At 34.2% G+C, this 20,256-nt stretch overlaps 1 protein-coding gene across 1 annotated transcript in view; it reads right to left on the bottom strand.

Moving 5' to 3' along the window:
- Positions 1-20,256, bottom strand: part of KLHL1 (kelch like family member 1) — a 192,374-nt gene that overhangs the window by 90,317 nt on the left and 81,801 nt on the right. The window contains exon 4 of the mRNA XM_085058588.1: positions 13,908-14,104. Coding sequence (XP_084914714.1) covers positions 13,908-14,104 — 197 coding nt within the window. The remainder of the gene's footprint in view (positions 1-13,907; positions 14,105-20,256) is intronic.

The following is a 20,256-nucleotide window of genomic DNA, read 5'->3' as shown; positions in this document are numbered from 1 at the left end:
CTCCCAGAGCCAGCGGTAACACCTTCAAATCTTCCATAATGACAATCCCTCATAATATCTCTCACTTTTACAACTTGAAAGACAAGAGCATTTACTTACAAATCTAGTTATATAGGTCCTCAACAGACACTTTTTACTATTTTATTATTCTTCCCTTTTCCATTAATCAGAACCTGTTTCATAAGTGCTAGTTCTTATTATTTACCTGCCTGCCACTCCTTTTCCCACTACTGTTTTCACTTTCTTTCTTTAATGAATAAGCCTAATGTGTAGTTAGTGAGCTCTCATACTCGTGGAAGATATGCATAATAGTCACATTGTTGCTACCTGTATAAAATCCAGTTTCATACATTAAATACTTTTCCAGTTAGCTGCTGTGTCTTAACCTGAGTACATAAATAATTACATATCACTAGGATATTTCTTGTCCATTACAGTTTCCTATGCTCTAGCATTGTTCTCTTGGTCCTTCTTAGAGAATAATTTCAAATTCAGACCCTTTATTCTTCATCTATTTTTCTCTAGGGTATGTAACTAACTCACTTGTAAGCACATTTAAAAATAATGTTAGTGTTAAGTAACCTGCCCAGGCAATTCTCCATGGTTAGTATTTCTCATGAATGCCTTGCCACTGCTTTTATCTTTGACAGACTTTAGACTGTTTAATTTATCAGGACTGGGTTTTGTTTGGATTTTTTTTATTTAACTCTCCTTTTCATGGTAGAGGACACTCACATTACAGATAAGCAAAAAATCTCAGAGATCCTCTGAGAATAGCTATCATGTTAAGTAATATATATAGCCACTATCAAGATAAATAATACATATATTTATAAAATACTGAAATATTCTTAGTTCTGAAAGTTGTAAAATTAGCCTCTAGAACCATATTCTTCAGAGTTTGTATGTTTATATTTTACATAAACCACCAGGGGGAGTTCTATGAATGAAATAGAAATATTGACAACAAACATGAACTCTCAGAAAAAAGAATTTAAATTTGCAACTGCCATAACTTATACTTTCTGTTGAGCACTAAAATTTTCAGTCAAGCCTATGACAAGAAATTGAGAGTTTAGTACTATGGATTCATACTGAAGTTGAAAATTCCAGTGTTACAAAACAATGACATAGGGGAGAATGAAATGCAGCTACTTCATAGAAAGTGTTATCCTCACTAATGAGTATTTTTGAATAATTATTAAAGTAAATTATATTTAAACTTGAGTCAACTGTCAGTCTTTTATTATGGACACTTCAGTGGTACAGAATATCTTTATAAATTCAGTGCTAAGTTTCCAACTAAATGCTAAATTTTCCAACTTTTCCATCCCAAAGAAAAGCCCCAAGAAATATCCACACAGATTTCTACATCTTGCTCTCAGCCATGTTTCCCTTATGGAAGACACTCAGATTTCACCAATGTGCTCAACCATGTAAAACACACTGGCTAAAAAAGATAACATCAAGTTTGATATTAATATGGCACCATTTTGAACAAATAATTCCAGGGGTTGAAAGCAAAGAAACAATATAAGAGGAGTCATGAAGGAATGTGCTATATCCTTTAAAAAGAGTTGAAAAAAATCTTAATAGGGTGATTCGAGAAGTATATGTGTTTGCCAGCTGGTATAAACAAACATTAGCTTTAATGACTTTAATGAAATTATGTCAGTTTAAATTACATTATTTTTTGCTACTCTAAAGACTTTTCAAAGTACTAGATGTAATAATGATCTCAAAATCAAGTAAGGCTATTTCCTTCTAATAAGCAACTGATTCATCTTCTTTTGAAGCATGTTTTAATTTCTGAAGTAATTCAGAAGCAGTCATCTTCAGACAGTTTTTTTTTTTTCAGAAATGCAATTCCAAAAATTAGAAGTTATTTAAAGGAATCACTCAAACAAAGATGTTTTTTTCTTCTTTCCTTCTTCCCTTCTTTTCTTCCTTTTTTTCTTTCTTTTAATTTTTGAGTAATTCATCTGATTCTATGGAACAATTGTTGTTTGCTGCTAGGCTGCAAGTAAGCTGGATGTCACAAAAGTGGGGTCAAATATAAAGGGGATCATAAATAATAAGACAAGCCTGATCATGAAAAAAGAAAAAGAATCTCCAGACCTGGGAGTGAGAATCAGCTATAACTGTTAATTGAGGAAAGTCTTCTCTACCCAGGGGAATGCTAAACTGATAGAAGTTTGCCATTCCCTAGAAAATTTCAACACTTGCAACAAAAATGACTGCTTTCATTCCATGTCAGTATTCGTTACATTTTCAGAAAATTTGAAAAGCCCTTTTATGAGGTGCTGTGGTCAATCAGTTTCTCATTTCCATTTAGAAACTAACAATCTTCTTGGTTGTACTGATTTGAGCAGGGATAGAGCTGTATTTCTTCATAGTAGTTTGTATGGGACAATTTTTGCATTTATGTTGAAAGCAACATTGATAACACAGGGATGTTTTTGCTGTTGCTCAGCAGCGCTTACACAGCATCAAGGCCTTTATAATTACATTACATTGAACCTGACAACTATAATCATGTATAATATAGCTTATATATATGTATATAATTACATCTTTATAATTTATATGTATAAACACTTATGAATAAACAGCATCCCTGAACAGTCAAGCTAACATAAATTTTCATTTCCAGTTATTATTTTTGATTTTTTTATATTTACTGCCTTTCCAGCTTAGTTTTTAAGGTTTCCATTACATATTCTCTGTGTAACAAAAAACTACTACAGACCACTATTAAGGTGCGTGTCTGCTTTAAGTGACCAAAAGGTGAAACTCATCATGTATGGGAAGACAGCACAGCATGGAAATTGAAGAGGAGGGAAGGTGGGAAGGAAAGAAGGAAGGAAAGCAAGCAACAAGAAGGGAGGGCATGAAAGCAGGAAAACAGGAAGAGACACAGGGAGGGAGAGGAAAGGGGCATAGCGAAGGTGGAAGTACGGGGCAGAGAGAGTGGAAGAAATAGAGGGAGGAAGGAGAGAGGAAGGACAAAGGAAAAGTGAAAGAAATTGATATTGTGAAAGGGAGAGGCAAAAAATGAAATTATGCAATCCACTAAATACAGCTACATTTCCAGGTCTAGCCTCCTGCATTTTACATGTTGATCATATAAAAATCACACCTTATTGGTGCTGTATAATTTTGTTCTTTCTTTTTCAGACAGGTTGTAAGTAAAAAACAGATCCAATGTAGCTGATGAGCTTTTCTATAAAGATTTAATTGTACTTTTATTATTTTTAGATAAAAGCACATGGTTTAGAATATGTATATAGTCTTCTTTTGTAGCTATCATGTATTACAATGTCTTTGAAACCTTTAAGTTTAAATGAGTTACAAAAATGTAAGAGTTTTTAAATTATATGTCTTCATAAAGGAAAAAAAAAACATTTCTGGTAAGGATGTTTTCTAGTCAATATGAGATGATCTGTTATTTCTTGGTGCCAAGAGAAAAATCGACGATGAACAGTTGTCAAGGAGGGGGCAGGGAGAAAGAGCACCAGACAGTGTGATGCTGCAAAGTTCAATTTAATAACTGAACCAAAGCAGCGGGTAAGCTGTGTCAGGAAAAACTTCACACTCCCACACACACTACCCACACACAGCTCCAGCTACTGAAGCTGGCCCTAAATGTGAGTTGGCACAGTGCCTGGGGAAATGCAATAACGTCTGCAGCTCAGTGTTGGATGCCTGAACAACAATATGCCCCTTCCCCTGCCCTTCTGGTCCCAATGCCTGTTATTGAGATGCCACACAGGCCACAAATAAAATCTATCCATAATGATATGATGTAACTTTCTGGCAGTGTCAGGCTTTGCTCTTCTCTTGCTTGCTGACCCACAGCCTGTACCAAGGCTTATCACATTCTGTCTCTGTAAGCATTGTATTGTCAGGTACAGCTCATTATATTCAGTCACCCAAGTCTTCATTAAGGCAAGGTTGTGAGGTTTCCATGACAGAAAAAACTTTCTGAAAGTTTGCAATACCACAAGTTTTCAGAATGTGAATAAAATGAAATATTTTACGAACCAGCATATCAAAAGTCTCAGGATGGAGTAACATGCCAATGAGAAAAAAGACCAGTCTCGTCTATTAATACTGATTTTTATTTTTTTTTTTATATCGATGGTGTAAGTGAGAACATGCACCTTTTGAACAAACTTCTTTTGTTCCCCTGGCTCCAGTTAGGAAGAAACACTTGCAGGTGATATTTTTTTCTCAGTAACTCTGTATTGTGATTCTCTAACATCTGTCATTTTTGTATTGAAGGGTTGCTGTACATTGACAGAATACTGTAAAGAGTCAGTTTCTCATACTGCATCAGGAAAGACCAGGACTAAACTCTACTCTGAAGTGTTATCTTTTTTTTTTTTTTTTCCATGTACTGGAAGTATCAAAAAAAATATCATTCCTTGAGATTTCATTATTTTTGTATGATGGCAAATTCTTTCTTATTTAACAGAGAAATGAGATGTCTGCCCTGCATTATACTGAACATATTATTGCCAGATAAGATCAGAGTGAATATTTTCAAACCATTTTAATGGTATTGGTCACTGATGATTTCAGAAAAAACAGAGTTTCTACAGAGCAATATTTCTATAGGTCATATACTCATCTGTTTACTTCAACCATAGTCCAAAGACTAAGATTCTCTTTTCTGTCATGTCACCTTCCTGTATCTTTCCTTCTTCTGTTTTTCCTACCAGAATTCCCCATACTAGTATCTGTTCAATCATCCTGTCCAATGTTAGCTCTTTTTCACCTCCCACCAACTACATATTCCAAATAGGCTATATTCTTTGTTATCTGAGAAGCCCACAGAAAGCAATAGTGAGTCTTCTTTCTACCCTGAAGGACCTCTTCCTAATGTTAAAGTGTTAGGAATAGCAGACAGAAAATGCACTTATAGCTTATGTCATTCTTTCTTGGTAACCCTGAACTGGAACTTCAATACATACTACATTTTCAGACAATTTAGCCATCAACTAATTTTCTGCACATACAATCTAAGTACTCTGATTGGATTTTGTATTTACCCACCCTTGAATACTTTCATGAAAACAAAGAAAGAATGCTTATCCCCAGTACTGGGACACGCCCTTTAATCTTACGAAAGACATGCAAAAATGACAGGTATTTGATTTTATAGTGGTATGCAGACTCAAAGGCTTGAATTTACAGCTATGAAATTCAGCTATCTTGTTTCTCATCTTCATTGTTTTCCATGAATGCCAAGAAAATCCCCCCAGATTCCCTCTCTTTGGCGTGCTTTTTTAGTTTGATGTTCGCAATTCTGTATATACTGACACAGATTCATGCTGATTTTAGGCACTCACCAATGCTTGGAACGTTAAGTCTACTTATCCTGAGCTACCTCTAAGAGCAGTGATTTATTGCTGCCTACAGTTCAGTGAGATGAAGCAGGATTTATGAATTGATGTATTCTTTACTTGAGAGATTGAGATGTAGATCTGCTGACCTCACAGACAATCACCATATGAAGAAGAAGAGATGCATCAGAGTAGCCTCAGTATGCAATTCTATATCTAAAGCATAGAAGACATTAGTTCAATGGGATATTAACATTGCTGCTGAATATTCAGTTTTCTGGAACTAGAATAAATTGGAAAAACAAATTAAAGCTATAGGAACTGTTGAGATGTGTATAATGTAAAGAGGTTGCTCAGCTGAGAGCTGCTTTTCAGAGCAGCCCTCTCTAGCAATAATAAAAAGTTATGCCATACTAACCTTTTAAATGTAGCATCTAGGCAACCAAATTGAAGTTCCTGATGATTAAGAAGCTATCAAATTGCAATTAATGCACTATAGACTATTTCCTTAACTATTTTCCTGTAGATTTCACAGCATTTTACTACCAGCAGTTGTCTTTTCTACTTTCTATTAATTATCTTGCTTGTCCATATGCTTGCTAGTTCTTGAAATGCTCTTACCTTCCTCTTCTCCAACTGTGTCTTGATGGAGTGGTACTGTAATGTGCTATGTCACAGCTGTACTAAGGAGAACTTTAAAAGAAAACAGCACACTGTGCTAAGTGCTGATTATTACGTTCAAACAAGAATCTTAAAAATACTGAAAGTGCAAAAAGTGATCTATAAAGTACAGTTTCTTCTTAAAACAGAAAATAAAAAAAAGAAAAAAGATATTGGGAGTATAAGTCATAATAATAGTCATAATAGTTTATATAAAGAAAAAGATACTAAAATATTTTAAGAAAGTCATCCTATCAAGAGAAATAAAAGATCAAAGTTTGTGGTTCATTTCCAAGTTGCAAGGATTTTTTGACTCTTGTTTGTGTTTGCACTATTGTAATTGTTCACTTTTGTGTATCACTGATATGACTTTAAAGGGGCAAAAGAGAGAAAATTCTAAACCTCAAAAAATATACTTCCTGCTTAGACATAATTGATACAGTAAGTTCCAAAATGTTTTTCATTTTAAGTTCTGTATATCTGGTAATATTGTTTATTTCAATTATTCTTGTTTCTTTGGAACATTTTCAACTTAATTCTACTTGTCCAAGGGATGCTGAAGAGAGCAATGATCTTATAAAAAAACAACCTCTAAACAGCTAGAGTACCAAAATAACAGCTTTAAAAATCAGGATTTAACTACTCAAGTGAAGGGATCAGTTTTCTTTAAAATTTGCATTCTATGTAGATCTAGGAAGCTTTTCAAATAGAGATGTAATTAAACTTTTTACTCCAAGCTAGTAGTTTGAGCATAAGAAACAGAAAATTACAGAATGTTTTAAAATTTCACTGTGTTACTGTTAACTTGTTGCTAACATGCTACCAATAGCTTATGGCTAATAAAAGTCAATTAAATGCTGGCTCCAGGAAATCCATCTGTTGCACATGGATTGAAAAGTAAAAGAGAAAAAAATAAAAATATCTGAACTTTTGCTTCATGTCATCCCTGGATATACAGCTCACATCTAAGACCACTGAAAACATACAGGAAATATATTTAATAGCCTCACAGAATAATTTTGGTTCAAAGTGACCTCTAGTCACAGTCCCTGCTCAGTGCATGTCTTAACTAGGTCAGGTTACTTAGCAACATTTTCAGTCATGTCTTGAATACCTCCAAGAAAAGATCCCAAAAATTCCACTGGTTGTTGCTCTCCTAGTATTTAACCACCCCCCTTGTTCTAAAAAAATAATCTTAATGTCCAATTGGGATTTTCTATATTCTAATTTGTGTCTGTTGCATGTCAATCAGCACCCACAACAACAGTCTGACACCTTCTTGTATCTCCCAATAATGTAGACGCAGAGAGCAACAAGCTCTCCCCTGAACCTTCCTTTCACCCCATTAAACCATCCCAGTAACTGCAGTCACCCCAATAGGATTTATGTTTCAGACCCTTCACTAGCTTTGTTGCTTTATGGCTACTCATTCCCACGTCTGCAGTGTTGCATGGGGTTGTTGTGACCAAAGTGCAAGTTTAGTGCATATGGTGATATTTATTCAAATGCAGGACTTGATCTTGGAACTTATTTTCAGCCTTAATGATTCTGTGATTCTGTGCTGTGTATATTCAGATATACAGTCTGAATAGCAGAGTTGTCCTCAAACATATCAATCAATCATCTCCTCCTGCCAGTTTGATGACATCTGCAAACTTTCTGAGAGAACTCCATCCTATCATCTAATAATTAATAAAGTTGCTAGACAGTGTTGGATCCCTGGGGAACATCACTATTTACTGGTCACCGTCTGGACTTTTTACTGTCTGGGCCTGTCTGTCCATCAGATTTCCATTGTCTGTTTATTCATATGTCACCAATGTGGTGATAAAAAGGTTAAAGTGCTCGAAACAAAGTACAATTTGAAGTTTACAAAGCTGTTATCTGACCAGTACCAATTGAACAGCATGTGGTCAGCTATATTAAATAGTAGAAAGCCAACTCATGACCCTGTAGATATACAATGCTAAACAACATATGATAGATGTGCTGGTTCCAGCCACGAGAGGGTTAATTGTTGCAGTAGCCAGGAGGAAGGGTAGCTAGGACCTGTAGGTTATTCTATACCATGTCACATCATTTTCCAGGGATGCCCTTCTGGGTCAGGACGTGTGATAGATGGAGAGGTTGGGTGTTGTCAGAGGTTTGTCCCATGGTGAACATGTGAATCACTTGCCTCCTTCTTGTACACTTTGTCATTTGTATGGTGTTGCTGCTGTTACTGTTCCTTTTCTTATCTCATTGCTGTTTCCAGTAAATTGGTCTTATCTCAACCCGTGATCTTTACCTTTTGTTTCTTCAGTTCTCCTCTACAGTCCTGCTGCAGGCGGTGAGTGAGGGAAAAGGGGGAGTGAGTGAGCAGTGATTTAGTGGGAACATTGAATTGGGGAATACTATTTGTTACCATGACACTATAAACTTAAATTACAGTACTTGAGAATTTTTTTGCCTCACTTGTTATCTGACTTTAGTTAAAACTATATTAACATTGAAATAACCCCCCATGTCTGGATGCACAATTAGAATCCATTAATGACTGTTACCACCATTTATCAATATCTCAATAATATTTTTCTTAATTTGAATATGGGGTAATGTTACAATATTTCAATATGCTTCAGGATGAACTGTTGTAAATGGAACTGGATAGGAAAAGTTTTACATATCACTCCTTTCCCACTCCACCACACCAGGTTTTAACTGTGAAATTTTGTAACTTAGATAATAAACATAACTAATAAAATGATCACTGAAGCTCTTCACCATAAAAGATCATAAAAAAATTTGCATAAGGCTTACACTTCACATAAATGAAATGGTTTCTCCATCTGCAGTACAATCAGAATTCTCGGTAGAGTAAAGGGTCCAAATACAGTCAGTACATGTCACTGAGATTACTTATATGCTCATAATTAAGTTTGAATAATGTTTTGTTGTGCTGGGACTAATGACCCTTGCAGTGCAAAGCACAGAACTGCATCTCCGGGAAGCTAAACACCTCCTACCGCTTCATTCAAAGGCACTTGCAAACATTCTGCATCTCCCAGGCTTGGAATTGTAACATATGTTAGGGTCCTTTATATTGCTAACATTATGACTGGGTTACAGACACATCCATCACTTTATTCATTTATGTTCTTCTGGTCAAGGAGTTTTTACTTATGGCCCTTCTTCTGCTCACTGCCTCAAAGTAATCTGAAGATTTTACAAGTTTATGTTTAGCAATTCATTTTGAAATATGGGGAAATAAAAATGTGGAACAAGCTCTATCATTTCAACTCTCAAACTGCAGTTTCAAGATGCAAAACGATCACTGAGGTTTAAGTGAAGTTTCCTAGAGGTGAAGCACTGACAGATTAAATAGTTATATCTATGAGGTATTTCAATTTTCTGTTTGAAGCAATCAGGTTTCAGTCAAATGGCATGATAATGAGATAAAGAAACTGGTACTATATCTTGGAGGGTAACACTCTCAATTTCTGGGCGTTATCTATACGTCTTACCACAAGCATAACCAGGGTCTTTACCGGGAGAGAGAAAGCAAATTACATTTGTATCCAAACCATACCAAGTATGAGCATTTTTTAAAATAATTTCCCATGTTTTAAAACCAAACTGCAATTTTCTTTTTAAGGAAAAACATGAATTTTCTTCTTTCAGTATTTGCCAATGTAAAAAAGTGGTTGCTGTGAGAAGTGCTAATGGTACATGAAATTCACTGAGTCCATTAATCTAGTATGGTCTGTTACAAACCTTCACCAACAAACACACAATGGTTCAAAATAGAGTATATTTTAAAATATCATATACTCTAAAAATAATTGCATCCCAACAAGGTGGCCACCACAACTTTGAATTTCCTTTTACTCCATTTTGTAAAGAGACAGATAAGTCCATACAGTGACTTTCATTTCTGACAAGTATGACAAGCTGATAAATTGCAGACTTTAGAGGTTAGCATCCCTTCATATGAGGCCCCTTATAACTAGAATAAAGAACTGTCACTAAAAATGTTTGCTAGAAGAAACCATTTGCTTCAGCTTATTGATATGTTCCATTTTGCTGCTTTTATTTTTTTTAAAAAGACATCACACATGCATTTCACTCTGCTATCATCTAACTTAACTCTGGCAATAAATTAGGAATTTAAGCTTATCAGACATATGGCTCTGCAGATTGAAAGCTTTGAGAAATTTACAAGCTAGTAACAACCCAGATTGCAATTAAGAAGTACAGAAGTCTTAAATCAAGAGATGTGGATATTTGTGCTACCATTTAAATTAGCAGATTCATTAAAAATAATTTTAAAAAATCACACCACAAAACACTGGCAGGGCATTTTCATACCTCAGAAATAAAACAAACTACATTAAATTTGATGTGCCTAAAAAGAAACCAATGACAATTTACATTTTTGCTCCTATTAACTTCCTCCTTGTAGAGCTTTCATCTAAAATGATGCCATCCAAGTTCCATTTCTAAAAAGTACAGAGAATGCAAACATAGAAATCACCAACTTTCATTGTTGACTTAATTTTTACGAAATTTACCTTCCTGTTTTCTTCCATCAACCTCATAATTTTCTGTACGGCAAATGTGTTTGCTAAGATTTTTCAAATGTTATCTGATTTTTCTTCACTGCTTTTCTTATCTTCATTTCCTCACTTCCTTCCCTCTCCTATGAAAACATTTTCTTTTATTTGCTTGGATTTTGTATTTCAAAATAATAATTTGATATTTGACACTGAAGACTAAATATCCCATTAAATACCAGGGATATTATACCTCTACTCATGGAAAGGGATATATAACTTCACAGTTGAAGAATTTTACGTACATTAGATAGGACATACCTGTGAGCACTATCCAAATAAAAAATTATGTTCTTTGTTTCCACAGATTTCCTGGTTAGGGAAATACAAGTCATTTAATATGACAGAAAACATGTGTTTGAAGTGATATATCTCCTGTCAACAAGATTCTTAAATTAACTGGTTTGCTCTTTAAGAGCTCTTTCTTCTTCAGTATAAAGAAATTTCTGAGCTTAAATGTCTTGCCCTCATGATATGTTATGTGAAAGCACAAAGCAAGTTTTATATATATATATAAAACACAACAATATGTATATATATATGTAACTATATATATATATATAACAACAGTGTAATTTAGATCTTATATCAAGTTTGAGACTAGGCAATCATATTTCTTTCAAAAATGAAAATTTTTCAAAAAAACTTTTCAAGATTTTTCATAAAAAACATTTATGCAGATTCAATGAAGCAAACTACTTCATAAAAATATATTGATTTTCCTTAAAATGCTACTGTGAAGACAATTGGTTGAGAAGTATGACATTTCCCAGGCACAATGCAGTCAGAGAGCTATTATTTTATTACTAGCTTTTTCAAATGAATCAATGAATATTTAATTTCAACTATGTAATTAGCTAAGGAACAGAATTATTCAAAGATGAGATTTAACCTGAGTCATATCTCAAAACTATTACACAATCTATAGCATAAGCCACACCTACAAATCTACTTTGGCAAGATTATTTGAAAAACTTTGTCTTGCTCCCCATTCCCACACCAGAGTAGAACTACTGTTTCTTTGAGGTTTTTTTATCGCAAGCAGGCAACTGCACAAAACTCCAGAGTTAAAGGGTGTACTATTACTTCCCATTCACAACAAGCTTGCTTTTGCAATAACACCGTGGAAGAGAATTCACAGAGCTAGAATCTGAGATACATCACTTGCAACTCTTAAGAAAGCACCCTGAAAAGCTTTAAAGAAGGGGCCTTGAAGTTCTCTTGAAAACAAGAGAACTTTTTAAAAAAGAAACAGTGGTTTTTCCATCGTTTTTTAGCCAGAGCTTCCCCTCAAATCCTCTGCATAAACCCCCTCTTGCCCTACTTTATGTTTGTCCTCATCACAGTCCATACTGCTTTCCTGGAGTCAGAAGGAAAAAATAAAGCTTTCTGTCACCTCAGAGACTATGCATCTGCTCTTTGCCTATGTTCATCACTTTTCCCCCTTTTCTTCACATTCCCAGGTCTCTGGTGCTCCTCTATCACACTCTGCAGGGGATCTTCCTTGAACTGTGTGAGTTTTTCCTGGTTATGTATCCATGTAGAAGAACTAATCACTTTTATGTAGATTCTCTCTGATTGAGAGGGCTGTACTGAATATAGGTAAAAAGATACTCCTTCCCCACTCACAACCGGTCTTTAACACAAAACAGTAAATCAAATAGATGTGAGCTGAATCACACCTAAATGAAGTAACACAATGCCTATGGAAATATCACACACTGTGAAGCTTATCATTTAGGGTTATGTTTTCACTGGGTTATTTAAAAATATTGCCATTTCATTGTGATTATTTGTTTTTCTAGCAAAGAGAAAATATGACTTGTGCATGCCTGCAAATGCCCTTGCAGATAAATCAAAGCTTGCTCATTAATTACAACCGACTTCCTTTTTGGTCTACTATTTTCTGTTGGTGATTTCCCCATTACACATAATTGAGATTTTAGATCTCAGCATTAAAAGATTAATAGATTATACATCCAATATCTTAGACACAGTCACAGAGCTTCATGAACTTTGTGATACATTATATATGTATTAGTCACAAGTCTTCAAATTTACTATAATGAACAATTTAATTCACCCAAAAATACTTCAATAAGTTGCTTTAAAGAATCATAAGCAATTAAAAAAAAAGCAACAATGTTTTTCTCTATTTTTTCATGTTCATACAACAAAACAAACTGAAAATGTAAAAGTAGTATATAAAGCTAAGAAATATATTGATAAAAAAGTTTGGATTTTTTTAGAATGTATGTGTTCAGTCCTAATGCTATTTCATTAGAATGAAGATCTCATGAGTGCTGCTCTGATAGCTTATTTCTTTCCACTGACAGAAGGTTTAACTGACTAGCTTGGACCTATAATACAGAGAAACCACAGAACTAACTCCAGAAGTGTAAAATAGGCGTAAATACTCAAATTGTAGTGGTAAGAATCCACAGTTAAACTTGTGAATTGCAATGTGTTATTAGTAACAGAAAAGAATAAATAAAATAAGGACATAAATGCTGAACAAGAGAATCAAATTCATTGAAACATGCTCTATTACTTCAATAACAATTTCAGTAGAGACCTAAAGGGACCATTATATCTCATAAACGATATATAATCTACTCTTTATGTAAGCCTAATTTAATGAGCCAGATGTTTTTAATTTTTTCAAACTATGAAGAATCAAATGGCTGCCAATATGATATACTTTCTGAATAAGTAGCATATTTCTGCTTCATTGATTCTGGTTAAATTTTGACATTAATTCCCTACCTGTTCTGTCAGATGTAACTAGAAAAATATTAAATATTACCAGATAAAATCTCTTACTTCCAGAACTTCCTGCCTTAATCTACTTCACAGATGACTAAAAGAAGGGATAATTCTTGACAAAAAAACTGAAACCCACAACCCAACAAAACTTCCCTTGATGATATTTCCATGCAGAACAATGACAATCACAAAGCTTCCCTAAAGCCAAACTATAGGAAAGTGATTAAAAAGTATTATAAGGATTTACATACACTTTACTATTATCACCTGTATGTGATCATGTATCCAAATCAGTCATATACAGTTCTCACCCAGCAGACAGTGCATCCATCATAGAAGGCCAATTCTCATAACTTCACTGAAGTTCAAAGGAATCACCACTGCTATGGTTTCAAAAGGACCATTTATGAAATAAAGTTCCATAGAAATGCAGAACGTAATACAGAATGATTTCAAGCCAAAAACTAACAAGGTATTTTTACTTGTAGAGGATATACAGGATTCACAAGATTTTAATTTAGATATTCCAAAACTGCCTTACCATGGTGTAGTTGTGAGCCACCTTCATAAGCTCTGTGCATCCTTGCGCATCCGCAAAAGCTCGTATTCCCAAACAGTTGGATGGGTGCAAAAGCTTCATTAGAAAATGGCAGCAAACCTCTACTACTTGTGGGAGCTGGAGGAGGCAGGCAGCTGCTAGGAGGTTTTCAATGGTGTCTTCTTTTAATTCCAGGCAGCCTAAACAAAAAGGATAGATAATACATGCAAACTTATTTACTTAGTATTTAGAAAACACACAGCATCTAAAGAAGTTTTTATAAATAACAATTAGTATTTAGAAAACACACAGCATCTAAAGAAGTTTTTATAAATAACAACTGTAGCTCTTTATAAATAACTCTACAGAAAAATGGAAGAAAAGAAGGATTAGTCTCCCTGAGTGAACACCTCAGTGACCTGAAAATTACAGCATTAGAAATATTTTTTTTTAAACTACTATTAATTCAAGTATATAACAGGCATAAAAAGAGAGACCGTACAGCATGAAATGGATGAGAAGACTTGGAATATCTTATTATCAACTAGGCTGTAGATGGTTTTTTTGTTGAGTTTCTTTTCTTTTTTTCATTGAAATTTGTGATAAAACTTGCATTATCTTCAGTGGCACAGAGCTAACCTCACAGCCATTTACTTCCCTGAAAAAGAACTAAATAATTGCCTAGTAAAGTATGAATAAACCCATAAATATATCTTCAAAACAAAGCTTAACAGTCTTCAAACGTTGTGTTGCTTATTTGTAACGGGACTTTGGGATTAATGCTATCTGAGTAACATATGGCAGACTTCTCATAGCATACAGTTCCCCTAAAATAATTTATATTAGGGAAAAGAACCATTAATCAGTACTCATATTGCACTTAATTCTGTAATTCCACAAGTCATTATCTTTGCTTTGCAGACTGATATACTGTTTAATAAATACAACGTAAAATAGAATAAAATAAACATTAAAAGTAATTTGTTTTAGGCTGGAATATGTAATTCCTATCATGCTTCCCCCAAACATAGTATTTTTTTTTACATTAGTATCTTATAAATCTCCTACATTAATAACTTAAAAAAACTATACACTAAAGATTACAAGGATGTTTTGGAGAACTGGAAAAAAATAGGAAAATAAAATGTGCGAATTTAAAACAAATTGCCAAAAAACACTTCTGATTTTATTTTGCTGTGCTTGGAAAAACCATTTCCAACTGTAAGAGGATTAAGTGTATATTGATCTTTCTCTTCAAAGTATTGTAGTTCAACACTAAGATAAACTCACTCTTTTCCTACACAAACTTTGTTGTCAAAAATCTACAAATCTTAATAATTCCTTTGCATGGCACTAAGAAGTTCTAAAATCCTCAACTTCGCAACAGTATGCCATTGAAAAGAAAAGCTGCTTTATACTGCAATACCCAACTCAAATACAGTAACATTAACCCTGCATATCTGATCTTTTCTCCTTTCACTATCGCTGGAGTTTTTAATATAAGATGGAAACTGTGAAGTTGTTCTTTACTAGATTTAGTAATAATATCTCCTTTTGCAAAGGTCAGAGCATCAGTTCAAGAGCACAGCCTAATTTCAGTGGGTTTCCTCTGCTTATTTTTATTCTACTGTTAATGTCACATGAGTTTCTCTCTATGGTATCTGACATTTTCTCACAATTTCTGCCCACCACATCTCTATGCAATGTGGTCAGAAGGCAGATTGACCAGCAGAGCCTTGGCTGACCCATATATTGGTCAGTGACACTCCCACATTTGCTGCATGCCTTTAGGTAACAACTGGCTCAACACACAATGTATTCTCTGGAAGACAGTTCCACTGGGTCAAATGGCAACTTTCAAAAGATAGTTGTTTTCAGGTTAAAACTGACCATCCTGGTACTAGAAGAAAAAAAAATTTAAAAATTCAAAACACCCTTGGAAATTAGATTAACTGAGAAATGAAAACAAAACAAAACAATGGAATTCTACATCTCCTTTTCTTACATGCTATTTATTTTTCAACAATGAGCTCAAAAAAGCCTCTGGCTCTACAAAACTGATCCAGATAGAATTTGCAAAGCGATGTAAGTATAGAAAGAATCACCATCCTTTATGAGGAAAGGTAACAGTCTCACAGTTTGGCTTTTTTATTGCTAAAGGTAGCTACCCTTGGGAGAAGAACCCAATGGAATCAGTTGAAACCACATGAATCTATTTCTTTTCAAAGTGAAGATATTTTCCATTCACTTTAAGGTACACTAGCCTGGGTAGGGTACTAGTTGGGAAATAGTAGGATTAAACTAAGTTTAAATCAATAACAATTATTATCTGTTTTATAAATGATCCATTCCTTTACGTAATTAACATGGACATTTTGAAGAAGATCCTTCACATATTTATAGACAAGTGTGAACACATTTCTGCTTTACATTTTAATAGAGGATGTAAACATATAATGACTTCTGGGATATCTGGAGATATGAATATATTATAGATTGACTTATTCTTAATTAAATTCAGAAATACTAATTTACTACTGAATATATCTATGATAAGAGCTATAAAAGTACACTGAGTATGAGTTAAAGAGTTTATTGTTCTTCATTTTTTTAGCTTCAATGATAGATAAGTTTTTAATCCATCTAAATGTTTCCCAAATCTTACTTATCTTCCTTTTTAAACATCAAGACACCTTCATAAATTTGTTCACAAGGGCTGCATTCACTTTTTCAGAGGAGTACTATGACATTTTCATGCAAATTTGTCTGGGATATCAAGTGTTTATCATGGACAGAGTTTGAAAAAAGAAAGCTGTTAAGAGGCTCTGTATATAAAATATCAAATCTTCAGACAGTTTCAATTGGCAATTAGAAGATCCAAGCATCTATTTAAAAATGTTTAATAGGATATTTGAGGGGGCATTAGTATTACTGCTTCTTCAATTCACCTCCCCCTCACATTTTTATGCAATAAGAAGCTTGCACAAGTGTCTTAGTCTGAGAAAAACAAATTAACCAGAGCTTAAAATCTCCTTTTGTATTACATTAATTAAGATGAAAAATATGAGGAAAAAACAATCAAAAGAACTGTAATGTATTCTAATTGTTATTCTAAATTATAGCTCTATTTGTAAAAAAATTTATGTGTATTGCTTATGCAGAAATTAAAATGCCTGTCTTTGGCACAGATTCTCATAATGAGTACATAAATTTTATTACCTCATAACCAAATGTGAAGCAGAGATAATATAAGAATTCCCTGATATTCTTGTTCTGTTGCTAAACCTTTTCCTAAGGTCAGGGACAGTTGTGATTTGGGGATTTTTTTAGTCTTGTTTTTTTTGCTTTTATTCTCTCTTCTACCCTATTGACTATATTTTAGAACTATTTTTGTTTACAGGGAATCACTGCATCTTTGCCCATCTTTGTATGATGTTAATAAGGCCAGTGTGTATCACAGGAATAGCCTCTCACAGGTACTGACCAACAGATTGGACCTGTGGTGGGAGCACTCAGTAGGTACAGATCATTTGCTCTGTACATAAGCAACGAATTTTAACCTAAATTTGTAACACATCATAATATCATTTTACCTCATGTGCACAGTAATTTTCTCCTCTTTTGTAATTACACACTTATCCATTCATAGCAAGACTCCTCAACATTCCTAAGAGTGCTGTGTGTACAAGGGAAATCATGGAGAGTGTCAAGGAATTAGAAACAAAGGCTAAAACTAATTCCTCGTAATCAGGTATTTATCCTTTTAACCTTTCTATTTCGTGCCTTGAGCAGTTGCGTTGCAGTTTGGAAATGTTGCTGAATGGAATTATTTCTCTAGGCTAATCAGTTTTAGGAACACATCTTCTCTATTAGGTCTCATTAAAAAAAAAAAAAAGGCAGTGAATGGTATCAAGATATTTATTCAGATTATGCACAGTACGTTAATTGTCTACAATAAGAAATTGCCTTTTTGAAAAAGCATCAAATTCTACTTAAGAGTTGAAAAAGCTTACAAAAAAGGTGCTATGCCTCACATTGCTATAACAGACATATTTACCATTACTTCTCTTAATCATTCCAAGTCTTAGGTACTTTGAGGTAGCCACCTGATCTAACCACCCAAGATCTCCTTTTACAGTCCACAGAGAGAAATAGGAAGTGCTAGAGCAGTTTTTACCTGCTCTGTTTTACTCATGTACTTCAGAATAAGATGAATCACTCCCTAAATAGCTACTTCTTGATTTCAGCTACAAAAGGAGCACCTTCATTTGACTTACTGAGACACTACTGATATTTATATTTGTTGACATGAATTCAGTTCATCTGCTCCCAAACACATCACTGCAATCATCAGAGCCATCAGGTTTCAGATGATGAAATACTCCTTGGGTTCAATTCTGATGATCAATTCTCTCTGTTATGGTCAATTCCTGCTAGAGACATAGTGTGTCAAATCACCCCTTGTGTCTATCCATGAATAGCAGTCAATGAAGTATGCTACAAAAAGTACCTCCTGTGTAACAGAACGTCTTTTAGTCTCCAGCTGATTTCTAAAAGTAATATAAAGGTTTTGATTTTGACCTATGCCTTAAAAGATAAATTCTAAGATGTATCATCTTCTGTACTTATCATAAAGGTGATGTTTTCAGAAAAGAAAACAGGACACAATATATTCACTTAGCAGAGGTTTCTCCTGATCAAACTATTTTTTATTTTCTATTAATTATTTGCTGCAGACTACATTCATCAGTTGTATTTGATGAAGAAGGCATTCTGTAGCTGATTGTGTTTATTTAGAATCATAGAATGGTTTGGGTTGGAAGGGACCATAAAGGTCATCTGCTTCCAACCCTCCTGCCATGGGCAGGGACAAGTCCCACTAGACCAGGTTTCCTCCATCCAGCCTGCCTTTGAACATTCCCAGGGATGGAGCATCCACAGCTTCTCTGGGCAACCTGTTCCAGTACCACACCACCCTCACAGTAAATAATTTCTCTCTATTATCTAATACAAACCTACTCCAGTTTGAAGCCTTTGTCCTGTCACTATGTGCTCTTGTAAATATTCCCACTCCATCTTTCTCGTAGGCTCCCTTCATTTAAGCATTATTACGTATAAAATAATTTGATAAATGATTCCAGAGACATATAAATATGCAGCTTGCAAAAAATGAAAAAGCCTTCATCACAGTAATATGAGAATTCTTATAAATTAACTAGATTCACTCTTCTAAAATACTGTACAATTATTTACATCCTAATCATGTTATATCTTTGAGTAAGTGGACTAAACTTGCCTAATCATGTGATCCTGTCAGCACTGCCAAAGTCCATTTCATTTAAATAGCATGGAAAATTACAACATTGCAGAGCGATAAGGAAATGCTATTAACAAATTAAAATCCCCCTGAGCAGGAAACTTCTTGCAAATGTCTGGCTAAAGATCAGAAAACTATATTAGCCAAAATAATCCATGACATGTTACCTTTTCATCTCCTTATCTGAAAAAAACCCTAAAAACTACAAACCAAAACAGCTCTGTTGTATTACTGAAATGTCAGGTTTTAAAGAAAATTTGTCCACTGACTCATATCCATCGTTTTTTTAGAGAGGGACATTAAAATGTTATTTTCTCTTTATGCCATTCACGTGCTTTAGCTCACTTTATATACTTGAACTTAGTCACCTGTAAGATATACATGCAAATAACAGGACTAAAACCAAGAAATCCTTTTAGCTGTGAGCCTAATCTTCATAAAACCTTTTTCTAGAACGGGAAGAAAGATATGTTAGCACTCTGAGATAGAATATACATTTTTCCGTTAGTGATAGAAAAATTGTTAAAATACAAATGTAATTCTTGGGATTATGTGCTAAATATTACTAATTTGTACTTGTACAGATGACCATTATGTTAGTAGTTATGTCACCAATAATGCAGCTAATATGCAGGCATTGTATTTGGAAATTTTAAGCTTCGTTTGGCATATAAATAGAGGAATAAAAACTCACAGGTTAAAACAAAGAAAAAATATAAAAATTACCTCAAAATACACAAATATAAACAGCACTTACTAATTAAATTTCAAACAGCAGAAATCTTGCACTCATACTCAAAATAGGCTGGGAGATGACAAGAATTATTCCCAAAAGCTCATTTCATCTATAAGGCTTTAGTTACCCTTAATTGTTTTTAGTCAATGGACTTCAGTACTTATGTTTGCTTCCAGACTGTAGGTTCTGCTCATTATGCTGCACATATTAAAAGCCACTCCAGGAATTTATGTTCGTAAACAAAAGCAAACTTCATCTTGAGAAGGGGGAGAAGTTTCATTCCACAAGACTCGTACCAA

Source organism: Lichenostomus cassidix, chromosome 1 (assembly GCF_008360975.1).
Source record: "Lichenostomus cassidix isolate B80296 chromosome 1, HeHo_3.0, whole genome shotgun sequence".
Lineage (NCBI taxonomy): Eukaryota > Metazoa > Chordata > Aves > Passeriformes > Meliphagidae > Lichenostomus > Lichenostomus cassidix.
Note: the sequence above shows the minus strand (reverse complement) of the source record. Positions and strands in the feature narration are given on the sequence as shown.